General features: G+C 37.4%; 1 protein-coding gene across 6 annotated transcripts in view; it reads left to right on the forward strand.

Moving 5' to 3' along the window:
- Positions 1 to 21,004, forward strand: part of USP45 (ubiquitin specific peptidase 45) — a 53,956-nt gene that overhangs the window by 12,553 nt on the left and 20,399 nt on the right. For 5 of the 6 annotated variants that reach the window (XR_011095182.1, XR_011095183.1, XM_068677855.1 and 2 more), the window contains exons 6-8: positions 8,229 to 8,374; positions 9,652 to 9,747; positions 11,924 to 12,054. Coding sequence is in view for 4 of the 6 variants with exons in the window: in XM_068677855.1 (XP_068533956.1) it covers positions 8,229 to 8,374; positions 9,652 to 9,747; positions 11,924 to 12,054 (373 nt within the window). In the remaining 2 variants the exon portion in view is untranslated. Of the gene's footprint in view, positions 1 to 8,228; positions 8,375 to 9,651; positions 9,748 to 11,923; positions 12,055 to 15,605; positions 20,825 to 21,004 lie in introns of those variants that run through there. The other variant, XM_068677860.1, reaches the window with a different exon arrangement.

Genomic DNA, 21,004 nt, shown 5'->3' on the forward strand with positions numbered 1-21,004 from the left:
TTAAATTATTTTCTTAGTTCATGAACCTCCTATATCAGTATATATGATAGTAGATAGAACTTCGTATGTGTGGCCCTCAGCTGTCTATTCTTGATAATGCTGATGTTATTCATTCCTACCATAACACATACTTCAGCATTTCTGGCTTGTAATTTATGGTATACATCAGATTCCAGGTTTTCTTCGCAAAACAAAAGCAAAAAAAACAAACAAAATCACTTAACAAGCTTGTAAAACAATTGGTTGCAGATTTTAGCAGATGTTGGTAGTCACCTGGTTATAAGACCGGAAAAGAATGCCTTAGGGGATTGGGCTATGTATTCCTTCAGCTGCATGTGTGCAAATCCTGCTAGTTCTAAGGGGTGATATGTATTTTTTTGAGGGGGGAAAAATCCAAGGGTCACTCAGAAATTCATATTTTATATTTTGATCTAGTCTCAAGTTATATGTTAAGTTGTTCGTAGTACATTGATGAATTGCTACTTTTTGCATCTTTTTGCCTGGAACAATGAAAATACAGTATGTGATTTCACTCATTCACAGTTTCAGTTTCACTTTACATAAAGTAATAAATGGGTGTTGTAGCTTGCTTGCAGATTAAAAAGCTCTAGTGTTTATTTTAGTTAATTCCATTTTTGAACTTCTGGATAAGATTTTCAGAAGCTATATGATTAGTTGGGCTTCATGTTTTGGATTCGTATTTTGTGAAACTTGAAAACCTTTAAAGTTTTCTGAGTATGGTGCTTAGGAGTTTTTTGTGAAATGTCTTAAATTAAGCAACTAAAATTCCAAACTAATTCAGAAAATAGTAAGCTTATCTTTAAAATCAACTGCTTATAGTAGAACAGGGCAGAATATATTTCTTCTATATATGTATTTGCGTTTCATTTTGATACTCTGGAAACATATTTCATTTAAATATCTGCCAGGTATAACTGGAAACTCCTTTCTATAACTGGAAATTAGAATGTATTGGTTTTATTTAGGGAATAAACTTTTTTTTTTTTTCTTTTCTCAATTGATTTAAACCTATTTAAACAGTTTTAGTTTGTGGTTACATGGTTTGTGACAGTAGCCTATGGAGTTCACCCTGCTTGTTGTGGTGCCTCAAAAAGCGAGGTTCTGTGGCAGCCATCCGTGGTGTTAGCAGTAACTAAGTGCACCCAGTGACCCAGAGCTTTTACTGTGAACACAAGGTAGTGAGCAATGCAATACAGTTGTACATCAGTGACAGACTAACTAAAGTCCACATTCCCAGCACTTCATACTGTCTGTGAGGTTTCTGAGGCAGTGCTGCCTCAGAAGCAAAAGCCCTACAGCTTGCTCCTGATCCGTCTTTCCTGGTTGTTCTCCATTAAATTGCTTTGGGAACTGTGAGGGGCAGGATTCGTGCTGACTTTTTTCTGGTCTGAATCAGCTCCCTAGAGTGATCCAGTGCTGGTGAGAGCAGCACCATTGTGCACCAGCGTGGCTGAGTGGTCATCCCCTCGGCAAGATGGCTCCAGAAGGGCCTGTGCCCTTCCAGGCAGGCTGCAGCCCACCCACTCTTAGCCTACACACCTCTGCTCAATGCTTGGAAGTCAGCAACCCTTGGTCAGGCATCACTGCTGTTATCAGGAGCTCTGGGATTAGCTGCCCAAAGATGTTCTGCTGGGCTTTCTCGAGTGGCAAGGGGAAGAGGAAAAAGTAGCTTGCCCGTCACAGTTGGTTGCTTCGGTCCCAGCTACCTACTGGAAGAGGCTAAGAAACATTGATGTGTTGATAAATAAATAATAGGTGTGAGCAGAAATTTCCAAACAGTACTGAAGTACTGTTATTTATTTATTTATTTATTAAGCTAGAATGCCTTTTAAATATTTTTTAAAAATAAAATCTGAAATCAAAGCCTGATTTGTTCTGTTGTCCAGAAGCAATACAAAGTATAACAATGAAAAATAACTCTACCATTGACAAATTATCTTTTATTTTATTTTAAGCATAGCATTTCATTTCATGTTACCACAGTATTTTCAGTATAACTATCATCCTTTAAATTCTTTGTTGGCCTAGATTTAAAAAATATATATATATTTTGCATATAAGTCAATAATAAACTACTAACTTTAGCCCTGGAAATAGGAATTATTAGCTGTCAGTTTTATGCTGCTTGTTTCCTACAACTTACTTTCATTTCTTTAAAAATTGATACCATGCTTTTATTCTATTGCTTTTCTGCTTCCTTCAAATAAAAAAAAAAAAAGCAAACATAGCAAACATATTTACGTAATTTTCATACCCAAATGTGGCACCGCAAAAAAGATTTATCTTATATCTGGGTTGCTTTCTAATCTAACAACTGGTTGGCATGGTGCTTCGTTAAAATTCATATAGCATTATCTAGAAATTTCTGCAGAAATGCAGTATGAGCATAGATATAAGTAACAGATGAGAGCTGTTAGGATTATTTTTTTTTGATTATTGAAAGTTTAGGAGTCATTTAAAGATAAAATAATCAGTTTAAACATGTAAGGGAGGGTTATATAGATTTCCTAATTAATGCATCTTGGAAAATAAACAAAAGCAAAATGCTTGTCATTTGGTACTAATGTGGTGGAATAGTGTGGCAGCAGGATCCCTGCTTTTCACTCAGTCTCTCATAAAGATTCAACTTCACTTCAGCTGTAAAAATGTGCAAATTACATTACTACTACATGACTGACTTTTGTAATTACATTAAGCGATTGAGATAAATCCCAGTGCTGGGTTCCCAAAAGAATGCTTGCAGCTGTGTGATTTTCGCATCTGATCCTATGGTTTGTTGTACCCAGCCATGCCTGCTATTTTTTTCCCTTTTTTTTCCCTCCCCCTTCTCTGTAGAGGAGTCTGTTTGGTTAAGAGGTCATGTTGGGCACAAGATGGAAGAATAAAGCAAGATTGCTTTCTAGGGTGTACCACCCAGAAATTTGTTTTGTGGAAAAGGTTAGCAGGCCATGATGATTTTCACAGAAAGGCAGGTGCAGTATTGTCAGTGTGGCACACTTGCGAGCTTCACATGGACATAATGCACATGTAGTACACAGGAACCATGCTGAGACATTGCTAGCTGGGTGTCTGCTCATTTGCTGGAGAAAATAAATTGTTTTGTGGTCTTAAAAATGCATATTTGCTTTTATAAAAGCCAAATTAGACATTGTTTGAAGACATAAGATTGCATACTGAATTTGTTTATAGAGCAGTTAATTTGTTTGTGTGGCAATAGAATGAGAAGGAGGAATATCTGTTCTCAAATTCTGTAGTTAATTTTATTATTGAGAAGTTCAAGCAGAGGAATGAGATTTTGCTAGTAAGTTCAGCTGCCCAGCTTTGGCCAATAGGTGAAATTTAGAAACTGGATTTATGGTTTAATGGGTATAATTAATATAAAGCAAAGATTAAAAAATATATGATTGTACAGTACAAGTAATGAGTGTTAACTTGTTTGGAGAAACAGTTTGAATAATTTAAACTTAAGCAAAATAATGCAGAATATGTTGACTATCCAAATCTGAGTTACACTTCAGCAAAAAGATATTTCTGTTTACAGTCATACATTTTTTTTCACATTTACTTATTGTTAAAAAAAGTAATAATAAAATCAACATTCTGATGTTTTTACCTGCAGGTTCTTCCCTTTACTGTCTGCATACTTAACTTGTGAGGTGTAGCACAAGTCATTTAAGCGTAGAGCATCAACACCAAGGGTTGAATAGGTTGCTTTTTCACACTATGCAGATGTGGTTTTTAGTTTGTAACATTCTGACAGAATTACAGAAATAAAGTTGTAGTCCGTAATCTTTAATTTGGTAGGATTGTAGCACCATAAGAGAAATCAATCCTTTAAAATTTAAAACTAGTGACCATTTAAGATGAGAACAGTGCTGTTTTCTTGAGGGTTAGCTAGTCATTCTTGTACAGTGTTGGAAAAAAAATGAATTTTTTTTAAATAAAAAGGAGTGCTTGACAATTTAGTACCATTTCATAATATAGCACGATGAGAACTTAGTAAAAGAAAAGAAATCTATTAACCTTGCTTTCACTGTGAAGACCTTCAGCTGAAGTACCAGAGCTCTATTCAACAAAAAATGCTTGACCTTGGAATAAAAGTGCATATTCCTGGAACCTCATTTTTAATTACAAAAAACAAAAAACACTCACATTGAAAAGATGAGCAAAAATGCTTACTGCCACAGCTGAAAGAAAAATTGGATGTCAGTTACATTTTTGCTTACGTACCATCTGCACCCCCAGTCATATTTCAGTTTCAGCAAGGTAGGTATAGAAGACCAGGTACACTGCAAATGTTTGCAGTACTGGCAAAACAAATAAATACAGAACCAGTGTTAATTTTTTTGAATGTCTTTTGCCAGTGGGTGTGCCAGCATTGTTTGCTTTTACACCTGGTCTAGTGACTTCTTGTGATTCAGAAACTGAATCATTCTCTGTATAAAGGTAGGGCTGGGACATCTTAGTTGCATACCTGTACAGCTGCTGCTGTGCAACCATCATTTCCCTGCCTTCGGAGCCTATGAGACAAGACTACAGCCAAGCGAGAGGAGGTAGAAAAGCTTAAGAAAACATTGGTGTGATCTTGTTCTGCATCGCAAGCAGTGCTGTAGCAGAGGAGCAGCCTCTGACTACTGTGGGTATTGTGGGCAGGGGTTGCTAGCACTGGGGAGGAAAGGACAGTGGTGGGTGGCATGGCCGAGCACAAGGGCTGTGCTGAAGCACAAATGCAGTTGTTTGGGAGTGCAAGAAGTGAGCACTGGGGAGGGATGTTGTTGCAGACCAGAGGCAGGTGCTGGAAGGTGGTCAGAGGGGCATGGCCAGCTCTGTGGGGAGCTGGGAGATGGTCTTGGCAGGGAGCCTGTGGAGGAAGATAGCCTTTGCAAGAGAAAAGGAGGCTGCAGTGATCAAGGCACAGCGTGGGTGGGTTTTTTCCCACATGACTGGATGAGAAAGGACACCTCTACAGAAAAACTGCAGAAGGAACTTGACAGAAAAGTGTACTCTGAATGTGAGCCCCCCCAAATTGTCAAATACGCTGTCCCAGTTATGAAGGGACGGGCCTGCATGTGGCCAATGCCCACCCTGTCTGAGAAAGGCAAAGATGCCAAGGGGAACTGTGTTAACTCTGAAAGATGTAATAGTGAATTACAGACAGAAATTAAGCTATGAATTTAGTCAGTTCCTTGCTTTTCACCCACCTTGCTCCAGGGAACACTTAACAAGAGTTAACTAACAATGTTCCTTTATAACACCTACTGCTACGTGAGGCCGGGTGGCTGGAAGCACTTCTTTTCTCATAATGCTGTTCAGCCAGGAGTTGTAGGCCCTCATGGATAGCAGTAAATTATAAACATCTTGATAGTCCTTTTGCTAAAATTCTTCTTGTATTTATACTGACTTAAAAGTCACTTTTAATATCCCAAAGCACTGCTGTGAAAATACCACAGGACTGCAGGATTCAGTTAGGAAGAGTCTGAAACAGTTCAGTGCAAATTCACTTTAAAAAATTACGTATTACTCTTTGATTAATAACAGGCTGGTAGCCTTGGGTTAATCTTGCAGAAGGACCCTTCAGCCCCAAGCTGTAAAGTATTAGCTATCACAGGCATCACCAGCATCTTCTATTAAGACTGACCAACTCTTCACATGTCAACTAAACATTCAGCTTTAGGCCTGTCTGTCATCTATCCCCAATCTGGGGATGCTGAGCCGAGTTAAACACTGCTCTCCTTCCTCTGGCTCTGTATTTGTCCTTAAAAGTGTTTGCACAGGGTAAGCTAGAGAGCTGATAGTGGTTGTGATGGCAAAGTGCCACTTCTGTCAGGATTTTTTCACAGATACAAAAAAAAAAAAGAAAAAAAAAAAGGTATATCATTTGAGATGAGCTTGTAAAAAGTATTGAAAAATCAAGGGACAGTAATTAAAACCTTTGTAATGAAAGGAGACACCTAGACTTCTGTAACAACATACAGGCATTTTCTTAATTTACTGCTACTTCTCAGTGTGCTAATTACTAATTTGTGACAGCCGTATGTCTGGTTCTCATGCTCTGCATTTTACAACTGCGTATTCACTCGGCTCTTATCACAAAACTGGATGCTTTTGCTTTGTTTTTCCTCTCTCAATAATTTATATGTAAGGCTCAGCAAATGGAGCCTTGCTACTTGTGTGAAGCTGCCATTTAACCATGAAGTGAAATGCTTTTACCGGGTTTGCCCTGCAGATACGGTCCGCTGTGGCAGTGCTGTCCTTATTTGGTGGCTGTGCAAGGAGAGCCAGGTGGTGCTGCAAAGCGTAGCACAGTGAAGCGTGGACAGATCTAGGTTTGACATTTGTCATCCTGTACTGCTAAAGGGAAGAGAAAAATCTGCTTTTCCATATGCTTATGCTTTAATTTTTGCCTGCAGTTTTGTCCAGATGGCCTTGTGAACATTGTTTACTTTAAGATGCTGTCCCAGATGTTTTTGAATGCCGATGGATAAATGCAACAACTGTGGTATACTAATACACAAATTATTTACACAATTTTGCCCTTTTTTTTTTTTTTAACTCTCTCTTCTCCCCAGCACTTCTCTGTATGGCACAAATTATATTATTAAATTTCTGAGAGTGAGCAGTGCCTTCAAGTTGCAGATATGTGGATCTCTCTTTCTCCTGATAAGATTCTTTTGTAGTTCTTTGTGGATGGAAGAGTTTCAGATGCTGTAGTATATCCCTTGTAAGCATGTTGAGTAAAAAGTGTTAGTACACATAGCCTGTAAAACCGTGATTATTTTAGGGTGTGAGCAGCTCCCAAGCTATTTGTCATTTATTGCATTCAAAATCTCTTTGCTTTTTCAAGGAGAATTTATTCTTTCTTTGCCCTTGTACTGTCTTCATTCTCCACATTAGTGGAATGGAGTATATTTTAAAGCTGCGTAAGCAGTATTACCAAGAACATTTAAAAATACTTTTAAACAGCAAAGCACCTCTTACTGCATTTTGACAAACTCAGATGCAATTTGGAAAAATAATTATGCCTTGATGGCACTATAGGGTGCAGACAAACTGCGTCAGAGGCTTGTTGCAGATAAAAAGATATTTTAATGACTTCTTTTTTATTTAATTATTTTTTTTTCCTCTTCTAAGTAAGAAACTATGCAGGAATGTACATAAAAGAACCTTTTGGCATGAGCCTTTCATTAATGTAAATAGGCTGGTTAGTTATTTCTCAAGAACGCTTTAATGAGACTTCAATGTGAAACTCATTAGAACAAATATATGAATTCATATGTCAAGGCATAGATTGCAGCATCACAATTCTTGGCATCTATTAAGTCCATAACTCGTTTACATTGACATGCATTGTTAATCAATATTTAAGACACTGCAGATGTCAGTAATGTTCATATTTAGTCCTGCAACCATGACAATATGAAAGTTGCTAGTAGAATTCCAGGCTAAATATTGTTATCTCAAGTCTTTCCATTACCTCTAGGCTACAAGTTAATGACTGTCTAACTTTGCTGCCTCCATCTATTTAAATAATAAGGGAAATAGGAAAACCCATGGATGTTATACTGGTAGCATATTCCACTGTAGTTTCACCAAATTTTTGTGGTTTAAAATTAAAACAACATCGTTGTATGCATTTGGGTTGTGCTAGCAACCCCTCAGGCTGTGACAAAGGGAGGTAGGTGGAGGAGTAAATGTAGCATTTGGGAAAACTGTTAACAGCTCCAGTTCAGTTACCTTGACCAAGCTGTACAAGACAGCTTGAACTAAGCACAATAATTTATAGAGACTTGCAGTATTCAATTGGTAAATTCTGGTTACCTCTCCTTAAATGCACCAAGGAGCAGCCTTTGTGTGGTGTCTCTAGTGTGTGTAATGACACTATATATGAACTTCCTATTGTTAATAAACTGACAGAATCTGTTTTACTTTATTTATTGCTTAGATAGTTGAAGAAGTTTAAGTCTTATGGGACAATCTCGTTGTGGGAGGCATTTACTAGTTACGTATAGCTGGGGGGGAGGATTTTTTCCAGGGATTTAACTGCTGATGTCTCTTCTTTTTTTTTTTAAAGACTATGCAGAGCAGCTTAGAGTACCATCAAGGTATCCTTAAGTACATGTCAAAAACTATAAATGTAATTCATGGAAGGACTGAATTGGTTAAACTATACAATTACCTAGTGACGTTAATCTATAGTTTAATTACAGGTTCATCAAAAATCATACGACTCCGTGAAGAAAACAGTGAAACAAGTGAAATACTGAAAGGCAAAAATTCTGGTAATGGTGCATCAGTTCCAGTTAAAGGAATAAATAATTTAGGAAATACATGCTTTTTTAATGCTGTCATGCAGGTAAGATGGAAAGCTCATATAGTCTTCACTCTATAGATTTCAGAAATAATTGATCTGTATAAACTGTAGCCTTCATAAAAGGTACTGAATGTTACCAGTTTTCATTCTGCTGTCTGGAGGTCCTTTTCACTTCTGGCTATCTAAGCACTATTTCCTTTTATAACAGAAAAGAGTTCCTGGATCAGTAGCATTTTTCAAAGTACTGAGACAAATGAAAATGTCAAGTATGTTACACACTGCATATGTGTGTGGGTTGTACTCTAGCATATGGTTTTATTTGTAGTTCAGCATTAGGCAGTCATGAGTAATGCATGGTATTTACCATACTGGTGGGTGTGAAAAGTGGTACTTTATGCATAATTTAAATTATCAAGCACCAATGTTGCCTGCACAGTGAGTTGTGATGATTTTAAGCCCATACAGAGGATGCAGCTATAAAAGCACTTTTATTACTATATATTTTTTTCTGACCAGATTAAGAGAATGAATTATACCAATGTACTTTTATTGATTTGAGCCTATAAATAATCCAACATCCTAAAAATAGCAGCAACCCTACTGGATTTTATATTGGAACATTTTAATGCCTGCTGGTTGAGCAGAGACACCTGTAAATCTGCAGAAAGGAGTGAGCAAATGAGACAAAACTGCTACAAAGGTGTTCTAAACTGTCAGGCTTTACTTAGTGTTAAGGGTGGTGATTACAAAACTTAGCCACCAAATAGTACATTTGTAAGGAGTAGCATTACTACAGGTTGTTCTCTATGCATACTTGGAGCATTGTAGAAACTGAAGCAATCTGCAGCAAAAAGTAACGAAAAATAAAGGGGGAAAAAAAAAGCTGAGATGTGTTGAGTTGGTTTTTCTCTTAAATTCAGAGAGGCGGTGCTTTAAAGCGTTGCAAAGCCCCTATGCTTCTTGGAGCACTGTGAGGGAGGCTGCAGAGTTCAGAAGAAAGGAATGCTTTCTCATATTAATGTCCTCACCATCCAAAATAAATAAATAAATGAACTTTGTTGTACAACAAAAATAACAAGATTATTACCAGGAAGCTATTTCAGAATTACAAAAGCAGAAGTACATACAGTTTTCAAAACAGCCTAAGATTAGTGATAGCTTTTACAAGGATGATGCCTGCTTTTTCTAGTGGTCTCACTTAAATTACCTCAGTTGTACATTATTGAATATGTCTGTTTTTGTCTACCCATAACTAAAGAAAACTGTATAGCTGAAAGATCAGTGTGAGTTTCTTGTTTGTTTTTGTTTTTTTCTTTAAGAACTTGGCACAGACTCACATACTAAATGAACTGATGTATGAGATGAAGGAAAAAGGAACAAAGTTAAAAATCTGTCACACTTCAGACTCCCAACTGGTAAGTGTGCAGTGACAAATACAAATTTGGGCAAATGGGAAGAAACAAGAGAATGGGAAATCACATCTCTGTTCAAAATACTCTTTATTCTCTCATTTGTTTTTATCTCTTTATAGTTTAGCCAGTTGATGATATCCATGAACACACTCCTATTACAAAGCTAATTATTCAGCCCTGAAGGAGGGGAAATAATCACTTCCTTTCACATTTTGTAGCAGTGAAGTAGCAAATAATACCTGACCTTAAGAAAGAGTGGCTTATTTTTGTTTCCCATTTCGTTTCTTCAGTATGCATACATAATACAGAGAACAGTATTTTTATCTCTGTAACGTGTTTATGAAATATTTTATTCCAGTCTGTTCCAGCTCTTCATTGATGAGGCTTGTAAAATTTACTGCATGTTTCACAGCCAGAGGATTAAACCAAGAGAAACAAAATTCTATTGAAGACTAAATTTCTTGTCCTCAAGTTCATTTGAGGCATGTGGGAAAGAAACTAGTTGTTATTATCAAAATAATATGCTGCTATTCCCAGTCATTTCTTACAGCTTTGGGTTTTCACAATAAGTTGTTACCAAGTGGGGTAAAGATAATACCCCTTCCCTCTGCTAGCTAGTAAGGCAGTTTTCAGATGCTGGGTTTTTTGTTGGTTTGTTTGCTTTTTCTTCTTTTTCTGATGTTTCCTGTGACCTTTCTGGTGATGGTAAGGATTGAGAGGTGGGAGTCTGTTTCAGATACCTGTGACATTTCAAAGAATTCTGAATGTTGATGTTGGTGATGCTGAGCTTCTCCAGGCAAGGACAGTGTGAAATTCACTGTACTGTTATCTGTGTTACCTCTAATGGGAGTTCTGAACAGCAGCATGTTTCACTAAGTTATTCCTGAGCCACAACTGAGGTCTGGAGCTTGTTTGTGCCTGGAGGCTCAGGAAGGCAGTGGTATGTTGGTTTATGCTCAATGTGAACCTTGCGCAGCCGTAAGGTTGAAAGATTTGTTCTCTGTTTAATGACAATGCTTACGGTATAAGATCTGTGGAGCGAAGAATGCATTTTCTGGTCTCTGTATGTCAACAGAGGATTAGAGGACTACAGTAGCGTAACAGATAGTAATGGAGAAACTCCTAGCTTCATGCTTGGTAAAGGGTATTTTTCAAGGTTTGTTAGTGTATGTAACATGAATACTTGATATTTGTGTGTATCCACAAAGCTTACGTTTTGTTCAGTTTTTTGGACGAGGCAGTCTCTCTAGTTGTCTGGAAGCTGTTGTCTGTTTTTGTGAGACTCCGACAAGCTAAGAAGTAAGCCCTGTGATGAGATATGAACCTGGCCGCATGTAAGGGAGAGCTGGTGATCTTGGAGCACAAGAAGCAGCTGAGGAGCATCTCCTGATCTAAGTCTATGTCAGATGGCCACAGGCCAGGTTCCTGCAGCCCTGGGACCTGGTGGTATGAGTCTCACACCAGGAGGGGCTGGGTGAGACATAGCATGGCTCCAGTTCTGCCTGCTCCCACCAAAATAGCTGGCCTGTAGTGGTCTGCTGCTGGCCTCTGCTTGTGAACCACTGCCCCTGCCTTCCCAGCTCCTGCCTCCAACAGGAGCAGGGGGTGCTGCTGTGGCCATCAGATGCGTGAGGATTTCAGGATACTGCTCTCGGCTCAATTCACACAGGAGTAAACCAGATAAACCAAGAGGTGTATGATGCAAACTGCCACTTGGCATTTACATTCTGAAAAACAGAATAAGTAAGCTTTCATAAAATGTGTTACTAATTAGTTTCAGAGAAGAAACAAGAGAAGGTTCCCTTATGGCTAGCTTTGGTGTCCCATAGCCTGGCAAAATAAAAGAACTCCCTGTTTAAAAACTCATCCATATTTCTTACCTTAAGCATTATTGTATTACACTTTGTTCTAGTAATTGACATGCCTGTTTCCAAAATTATTGGTTAACCACCAGTTCACTGAGAATTTCTAGGTATTGTGGCTATTACTGTTTAATTAATAAGCTTGCTCGTTCACCATTTCAATCATGTAGGTGACATCAACCTTTTCTTTTTTTTTCTTTTTTAATATTCTGAGACTAAAAGTCACATTGTTCTTTCTCATAAGTATGTTAATGTGAAACAAGACCTGTTTATCACTCATTTTGAAATCTGATGCACAATTTACCTTTGCTTTGAAGGATCCTTTGGTGGTAAACCTCTCTAGCCCTGGACCCTTGACTTCAGCGATGTTCTTGTTCCTTCACAGCATGAGGGAGGCTGGAAGAGGTCCTCTTTCTCCCAAAGTATTGTTCAGCCAGCTTTGTCAAAAGTATGTATTGTTAGCATCTTTTTTTTTTCTTTTCAATGATATATTTCTAAATATGCCATATCTATTACAACACATATGTATTTGTGTTGTAAAATTGCAGGGTTTCTTGTTGTACTCCAGGGTTGTACCTGTTTTTCATGAAATGTATGTGCTAGCCCATAACTGCTAACATGCAGTGGGCTTTCACTAGGGTTTAAGAGGGCAGAAGATGACATAAAATCAAAAGAAAAAATACCATAATCTTTCAGATTTAGTTGACAGCTGTATATTAGCTTAAAACTGTGCTAATACTGCAAGATTTGTGTTGTTTTTTTTTTTTGAAAAAGAAGAGTAAGCTTTTAAACGGGAAAGCTCTGCTTTTGCAAAGAGCTTACAAGCCCTAAAGAAGCCTCCGTTTCTTGGTGTGGAAAATGTTTACAGTGGTGCTTTGTAGGTGTCTTCAATTATGATGCAAACAATCTTGCTTTTTAAAACACCTGTAGAATACCGATTTAAAAGTTGATACAAATATTTGATTATTGACCTTAAAAGTAAAAGAAGCTGTAGAAACAAAGTTAGGAGGATCTTACAGCTGAGTCTCACATCTTAAAAGTTGTGGAAGTTAATCATGCATGTTAATTTATTTGCTATAATACTATTAAATGGAATTGTAAGTGTTCAGCAGCAAGAGAGTTAGGAAAGTTCCAATTTACTACTACAGAGTTCCAGGGTAACAACCTTGCTGTGCAAATATGGGTTTAATACAAAGCTTTTAGACTAGAGCGAAGATCATTTAATTCTGATACAGAAACCAGTTACTATTTTTTTCTCTATCCTCAAAATTCACTTCAGAAACTTAATATTTTTTCTATTACTTCCTTTTTACTCTTTTGAGCTGTAAAAGGACATGTGTATAAAAAGTCCTTATAGTGACTTTGAATAGCAGTGTTCTCTGTTTAGTATCATCTACTTGAAAGAAAAACATACAGGGAAGTTAAAATATGTTGTTTCCTCACTCCCCCTCCTGTTTCTAGGAGGAGTCAAAAAAGTGGTTATAAAAACAAAATCTTAGTAGAGAAATGGAAGGGAAATGATGAAATAGGAATAATAGCTTTCCCTCTGTAAGTGTTAAGGGTGGAAGGGAAAGGATAGTATTGAACATGCTCTGAAGCCCACGTTAGCAAACTCATTGCAAAATAATCTCAATGCACTGCACTTCAAATGGCATTGGCACTTTTGAAATGAGAGCTCGTTTGTATTTGCCCGTTGTGTATGTGCGTGTGTGTAGTTGTGTAGTCATCAGGTGATGCAACAGTACTAAATCTCAGATATCTAGTTTTTGTTGTTGTATTGTCATCTTTAAGATAGGTGTATACTTTAGCTACCTGCTAAAAGTTCAACGTTTTTTAAGTGGGCAGCAGACTTCTGCTGTTCAGATCTGTATCTGTCAGCTTCTGCCATCTCTTACTTTCATCCATGCTTCTTAACTTTTGTTAGCCTTGCAGAACACACAAAACTGCAAGGTTTTTTTTTTTTTCCTGACTTGGCTTATGTATCAACGATGAAATGTCAGCCAGAACCTGTTAGCAGGAAGTTAAGCAATCAGGGACAGTAAGTGGCTGCACAGTTATGACAGAAAGTTTTGGTCTTTTGAGTCTTCTGTTGATGATGACATGGGCAAGAAAGGAGGAGAATTTCAGCAAATTCAGCAGTCTGCAGTGGTAGAAGTAGGAGAAGGATGTAGTGGATGTAATAGTTGAAAGACATGAGCTAGGCAGTAAATCCTGTAAGATACATTTACACACGTTTTTGTTCTTTACTATGCTTACAGATCTACTGAAAATGTTAGTAAAATTAGTTTAAGAGGACCAAAAAAAAATAATCATTCAGGGTCTTGAACATGCTGCTTGGTTCTAATGGCAAAACTTAAGTGGGAAGGGTTAGTTGTACTTCAAAACACACTGAAGTCTATTATGATTTACCAAAGCCCATTACTGATCAGTTATTCCATGCAGGTTAATTTGCCTGCTGGGGTGTACATTGGAGCAGAGATGCCTGTTTTTTTCTGTTTGGAGGTTTGCTGACATTATTTCGATGCTGTGGCTAACTGCCACTGACGTGCCTGTACAGAGTGCAAAAATACTCAAAGCTTTTATTGAAACTGCTGTACAGATGTGTTCTGAATTATTGATTTCTAGGCAGTACTAGGTGAAATAATTTGAAGAGTTCGGTAACAAAAGCGATGAGTGTACCTTCTCTACCTGAGTGTACCTTCTTTCTAAAAAATGCCACAATTTGTATGTATGCAGATCCAGGCAAAGAGATCATGTGTCTCATTTCAACTGCTAATGAAGGATGTTCTGTTCCATTAAATTGACATGAGATCTTTATTTTGTCAGTTCTATTTCCAACAACATTCCATTTTCAGGTAGAATGACCTGGCTCTCTACACTCTGTACATGCTTAAAACAGGAGGATGGGGATGGGTATTAACTTTTGAATATTAGAACTGTAAAAGCTTCCAGGGAGGTAAAATTGCAAACATCTTTCCTAAAGAGATGAGAGGATGAAAGTGAAAAGAGAAGACAAGTCAGCTAACTCCAGGGGAGAAGGGCACAGGGAAAAACTTTTAACTCTATTGTTTAGTTTTATATATGGTACACAGAAGTTTGTGGAGTCCAGTTGCAGCTTGGTTTTCGTTTTTCGGTTTCTTCCTTCCCCATCACAGATCTCAAGATCTCACTGTCTGCGTCCCATTACACAGTATGTGACTGTACCTTCCTTCAGTAAAGAATTTATGAAGCAGATAAGATAGATAGGATAGGATGTACTTGTCTGTGATAACAGGAGTCAGAGTCAATGACCCAGTCCTTCCAGCCCTGTATTTGCCTTTACCCTGACATTATTTTCAGTATTTGCTTGTAGTGTGCAAAATAGGGACGCACACAAATTAGTCACAAGTATTTAGACTTAATGCTTGGTATCGCTACTTTCAAATCCTATTGGGTTTCTTACACACATGAATAATTGAAATGTTGAAGCTGTCAAGCAAGTGGTATGCAGAATTTCTTTACATACTTACATCCATCTATTGTTCGATCTGTTATAGCATGTTTTCTAGTCAAAAAGTAACACAGTGATTTCCTAAAAACATTTTTCTTATTTATAGCAGGAGGCTGATCCTTTAAAAATGGTGTATTTTCCCTGATGACATAACTGTAGTATTTATATATAAACTTAAATTTTGTTTATCTAGCTATCTAAATCTATCAGGGCAGGCACTGGAAGCTCAGAGAAGAAAATTGTATTTTAAGCTTTTTATCTGTCTGTATCTATATATCTTTATGACATAAATTGGTATGTCTGGGTTTTATTTATTTATTTATTAATCTGGTAGTTGAACAGTTACATGTTTTCATATTGGATCAGCTGACACAAAATATAGCAAAGGTAGCTGTATAATTTAACACCTGACACTTGCCCTCATTTGCAATTCAATACTGGAATAACTTTTGAATTTGATGCTTGGAGTTGTTTATTTATATATTATTATTATTATTATTCCCTTGTAGAAATTTCAGACTTTACTTGTTTCAGATGTTCCAGTGTAAGTGTGAATGCCAATATTTGAACTGGACATGCTTACTCAAATTGTTTGAAAAGCACTCAGTGAAAGAAAACCTAAGAAGGCAGGGAAGGAAGGAAAAGCAAGAAAGGAGCAGATGAAGGCACTTAGGAATGTGGCTAGATGTGGACAGGGCGCTTGTAAAGAAAAGGAGCAGGTGCTTCCTTCTTCAGCTGACAGCAGTGACAGAGTGGATTCCCACAACCTGTAAGTGAAAACACTCAGGAAGTGGATGCATACTTTCTGCTGAAAAGCAGTAAGAGAACTGGGGCACAGTCCTTTCAACAGCAAGCTGCGTCTTTAAGAGTCTGGGGAGATCACCGAGTGAAGTTCATCATCCTGTGTATGAAAGGGTGTTTGTGGTGCATTTTTTATATAAAATAACAAAAGAGAAAAAATGATACCAAGTGTTAATTTTATCAAGTGGTGGGGTAGCCAGGTTGAAGAAGAGGAGAAGAAGAAAAGAAATGGATGAGTCTTTCTACAGCAACTGTTTAGCGTCTGGTACTAATTCATCCACTGTTAATTTTGTTAGTGTTGCAGCTGTCAGATGTTTTGCTAGGACAGATTGTGAGCATAGCTACAGGGCCCTTCTGTTTGTTTTCCACTATTCTGAATATTAGGACTGCAGACTTCTGACTTATCAAGAGACTTAGTGACTAATGCAACATTTATGTATGAAGAGGACATAAATTTTCTTTCCCTTATTTGTTATGATTATTTTTATTGATGGATGAAAGCTTAGATTTGTGTAGCAAGTTAGTCTTGCAAATATAAGTGATTAATCTAAGCAGTACTTACAGAATGTTAGAAAAGCTGTTTAAAATCTCCACCAAATAATTATTTATAATGGTACTATATAGATGCATTAGCAAGCAGGAAAAAATACTTCCCTAACAAGATTTTATTGATGGTCTCACAAAATACATACAGCTCTTTATTTATTTATTTTTCTCAGGGGGTATTAATTGTTTTCTTATGCAGAGAAAGTACAACTCGAGATAGAGGTTTATATGGGACTGACAAAATTGAGATTGTAGGTAGTTGGACTATTGATTAGTTTTGGAGAGAAGCCTGAAAAATGCTTGGAGCATTTCATAATCACTTCTGAGCAGAAATGCTCAGGGGAGACAGGCAATGTTGTACAAGATTTTAAGAAGTGAAGGAGACAGGATTTTTCTTGTTAATTAGGAGTCTTTTGATACTTTTAAAATAACACTGCTGTAGAGAAAAATCTCTTCTAAAAAAAAGATTTCCAGCTTCCTTATTTTTCCAGTTTGACTTTTGCTATTTCAGGGTAAGGGCAGCCAAACACCGGGTTGATGTTTTTTTGACCAGTTGCCAAGAATTACTTTGGTCTCTCTTTGTGCACACGTGCATGGTGCTGGCAGTGCTGCGTTAGGTTCTGGTGCGCTCTGACAGAGGAGACTGAACCATCTCCTGCAGCAGAATTCAAGAGATTGCATCCGTCTATTTCAGTTCAGTTTGTCAGTTTCCACAAGTTCCAAACAAGTCAACAAAAAACTGAATGGATGAGGTTTATGAATTCAACGTAGCTTAATTGCATATACAAGTCATGCGCATTAGCAGGAATCATCTGCTCTTGTTCCTGAGCTTTGTGTTCACTTCTTCCAATCAAGAGGAAGAGCTGTACGTCATTTTGGAAAGCAGAAGTATTTGCAGTGGGTGGTGGTGGTGAAGTTGGTAAGCACTGTTTGTAGGTATAATAAAGAAGTAAAACAGTAATTTCACTAGATCCACCAGAGGTGTATCCACAGCTGGAATGTCCACGGTAACCAGAACAGAGCATTACAAGATAAGGCTCCTTCAGAGCTTGACGGAGAGGCGACAAAGATAGAAACACTTCATGTGAAGAGGGACTTGAATATTAGGAGTTCAGACAGGAGAGGAAATGAAAAGGGAGACGTTACAGCAAGAGAACACAGTAAATGATAGAAGATAAATTAGCTATGCTTATTTAACTGCCCTCATCAGAGTTCAAGGAGCTGTCTGTGAAACGGAAAGGCAACAGATTTACAGCCAGGGAAAAATATATATTTATTTAACATTCTGTATAACTAAGCTGTAGAATTTGCAATCACAGAGCACCTTTGAACATATTATCAAGACTTAAGGGTAGAAAGAGGAATTAAATGTCCATATAAAGAAAGAACTTCTTTGAAGCAATACTGGACCTCATGCAGAAAGACCTTTACTTAGCTACCAGCTGGTAGTCAGGAACAAATACCCACAGAAGAAGAAAAGATGTTTCAATTACTCAGTATAAAGAGCCTTATTTTCCCTCTGAAGGCCGAGTGGGAAATGGATCTGTTCTGGCATGTCACCTGTGACGTCTGTTGAAAGCTACTTCGAACCAGTACTTTTTGCTCATGTGGCAGTGTTGTGGTGCATTTCAAGAAAGTGATGGTGTCTTATTTCCTTTTGGGGACGATGAGGCAGAATAAGATGAAGGAAATCATCCAGCACATCAGAAGGAAAGCTAAATCCTATCCGTTCGTGCCATCAAGATGGGACAGGCACTTCTCTTGTTGTTTGTTAGAGTTGCATGTGGCAAGCCCGTGTTTATTCCTGCCCAGCACCTCACGGTAGCAGGATGTTTAAGTCTCTGTGTCAGGTCTGAGATAAAGATTAGGAAAATCAAGCAGAACAACTTTTCAGTTAGCTATTCTTCATTGGCAGTAAATAGATACTGTACAGTGTCACTGAGAAAGGTAAGTCCTGTGCATTACTGTACTTGTATAAAATGACCCCTCACCTATTTATTGGTAACTGATCGGTCTTGAGGAGAGATTAACGTCATCTTCAGAGAGGCAAAATCTCTGTTCTCAAACTGACATTAAGTAAACATTTTACTTTGCTTCTCTGGAGTTTACTGCAGTATTAAAAGAGTTCCTCTGCATTTTGCACTGCCAGAAATAAATCCCATAGTATGTTCTGTGTTCTGTTTCCAAGCACTTAATTGTTTATAAAGTTTTCCAAGGTGTTAGGTATTTCTAGGGTATTCTGCTCAAAGATAGTAATTATCAGAGGGATGACATCAAGAGGATTGTTATTAAAGACAGTCTATTATGTTAGCTCTGTGCAAAATGACTGAATGACTGTGATTGTATCCAAATTTTGCTCTTAAAGCATAACTTAATTTCCCTTAAATACAAGATAGGAATTAAAAGTTTTAAAATTTAGAGGACTTTTTTTTTTTCCCCTTTAGCAATGTATGGTACTGTTCAGTGTTTATTATTAAAAGCATTATATGAGAGAGATCATCATGAAAAATAGTTCTGTAACTGATAGCCAAGCAGTTACAATTTGTCTCCAGATGAGTAGCGAGGAAATAGATAAGAGGCATGCATGTCGATGTCACAGTTGTCCTTCACCACTTCTGGCCATTAGCGGGAGTTCAACCTGTTCTGTCATTATACTGCTGACACTGTACAACAGGTTGTATCGCGTTGGCACTGGCTTCCATATGTCAGCACATCTGTGAGCGGTCAACTCAACCAACCATCTTAAAGTCCCCCACTTTTGCCAAGGATCTTGCTTGAAGCATGTTTTCAAGGAGACAAGAGCGCACATCTTTTAGTTGTCACATTTCTACGTATCAGCATGGATTAATTCCTCCTTCGCCCGCTGGTACTGGTTTGTAAATGTAGGAATTCTCCACTAAATGCATTACGTGAGATGAAATTCCCTCCCTTACTCCTCTTGTTGTTTTTCTTTTGTGTCTTTTCCCTGAAAATAAATTTACTAATCTAATTTTTTTTTCTATAGGCCATGAGCTACTTATAATTATGTAGCATGCTACGGACATGAATGACCAATTAGCTCTATATTAATGTATTAACAAAGACATCATTTGTCAGTCAAAATAAATGACTCATACCTTTCATAGCATCTTTGCAAGACACTTTCCCCACCACTTCAGTTTTAAAGTGGTAACTGTTACGTTCCCATCATCCTGACCCCTTTAAAAGCCCAGCATGCAGATTTAGGTGAGGCTGGATGAGGATTTAGTACAAACACAAAGAAGTGTAGATAATCTTGCCCTCATAGGTGGACTATGTGTTAGTAAAGTGAAAGATTAAGAGAAACCAGTGCTGCACCATTGAAAGCTTCTATAGCTGGGTTCATTTTTTCCCCTTTCATTTAAGCTAATAAAACTGTGTGGAATATACAGATGAACTATTTTCCCTTGAAATATCTTTTAGGAAAGTAATTACCATCTAAAATGAATATTGTATGGTGCTTATCTGTGGGAGGTTATACTGCAAACTATGAACAGTAATAAAAGGTGGGGAGGGGAGGGGGGCTTTTTTCCTGATTTGCATGGAAAATCTCACTCTGGTGTGCCTGCAGTGGGCAAAAAAAAAAAAAAACACAACTCATGTAACTGTGATGGAGTTCTTGACTGCTTATTTGTCAAGTCAATATTCACTTTTCTTTCTTTTTACTGTATAGTCTTTTGTAGTCCTGTGGCCCTGCTTTTGTGACAACAACAACAAAAATGCTATTAGTAGAAGGATTCAGTTTGGGTAAATGCAAGAATTTTGTTCTATCAGTATATACTGGAGCTATTAATATGCATACATTGGAGGAGGTATGCTGAATATGCCTGTGAACTCTCACTGTATTGGGAAAACAACACATTTCTCATAAATAAAATAAACAATTATACTGTGGATGAGTAGGTTTATCAGAATTTAACTGATCTCTGCATACGGGTTAAAAAAAATATTTCACATTCCTGGCCATTTAATAAAAAAAGATGAGAAGACTGTTGTAGCAAATTGAAAAATGAAAATGTGTGTGTACATTCCTTAAATATGGCCATACAAGTATATATGTCATTTATTGTCCTTTAAAGTAAATTGAGTGTTGGATCCACCAGAAAGGTTCAGTGCTTTTCAGAAATGACTTGGCTTTTCTAATCAAATTAATTGGAAATAAAATATTGGATTTTAATAGAAGCAAAAAAAATGCATTTTGATAGTATTAAGCCAAAATGTTTAATTTCTTTGGAGGAATATTTCAAATTTGAATTTATTGATATTTTTGTAGAATTTGAAATTAATTTTTTGGTTGACATGCATGTGCAAAAATATTTGGTTTATATAGTAAACTTCCTAATAAAGCTATGCCATTAAATCATTTTTAACCATGGGTATCATTAAGAAGTAGATACAGTGTACAAATGTGGAGTGACTGTGTTTGTAAGTGGGAGCACGTTGTTTTGCATGTGCAAGTGCAGATTTATTCCACTTAATTTTAGGCACTGACCTTAGCTACCTGGCCACCTTAGCTCCTTCTCCAGTTACGTCCTAAAGTGCT

Source organism: Anas acuta, chromosome 3, assembly GCF_963932015.1.
Source record: "Anas acuta chromosome 3, bAnaAcu1.1, whole genome shotgun sequence".
Taxonomy (NCBI): domain Eukaryota; kingdom Metazoa; phylum Chordata; class Aves; order Anseriformes; family Anatidae; genus Anas; species Anas acuta.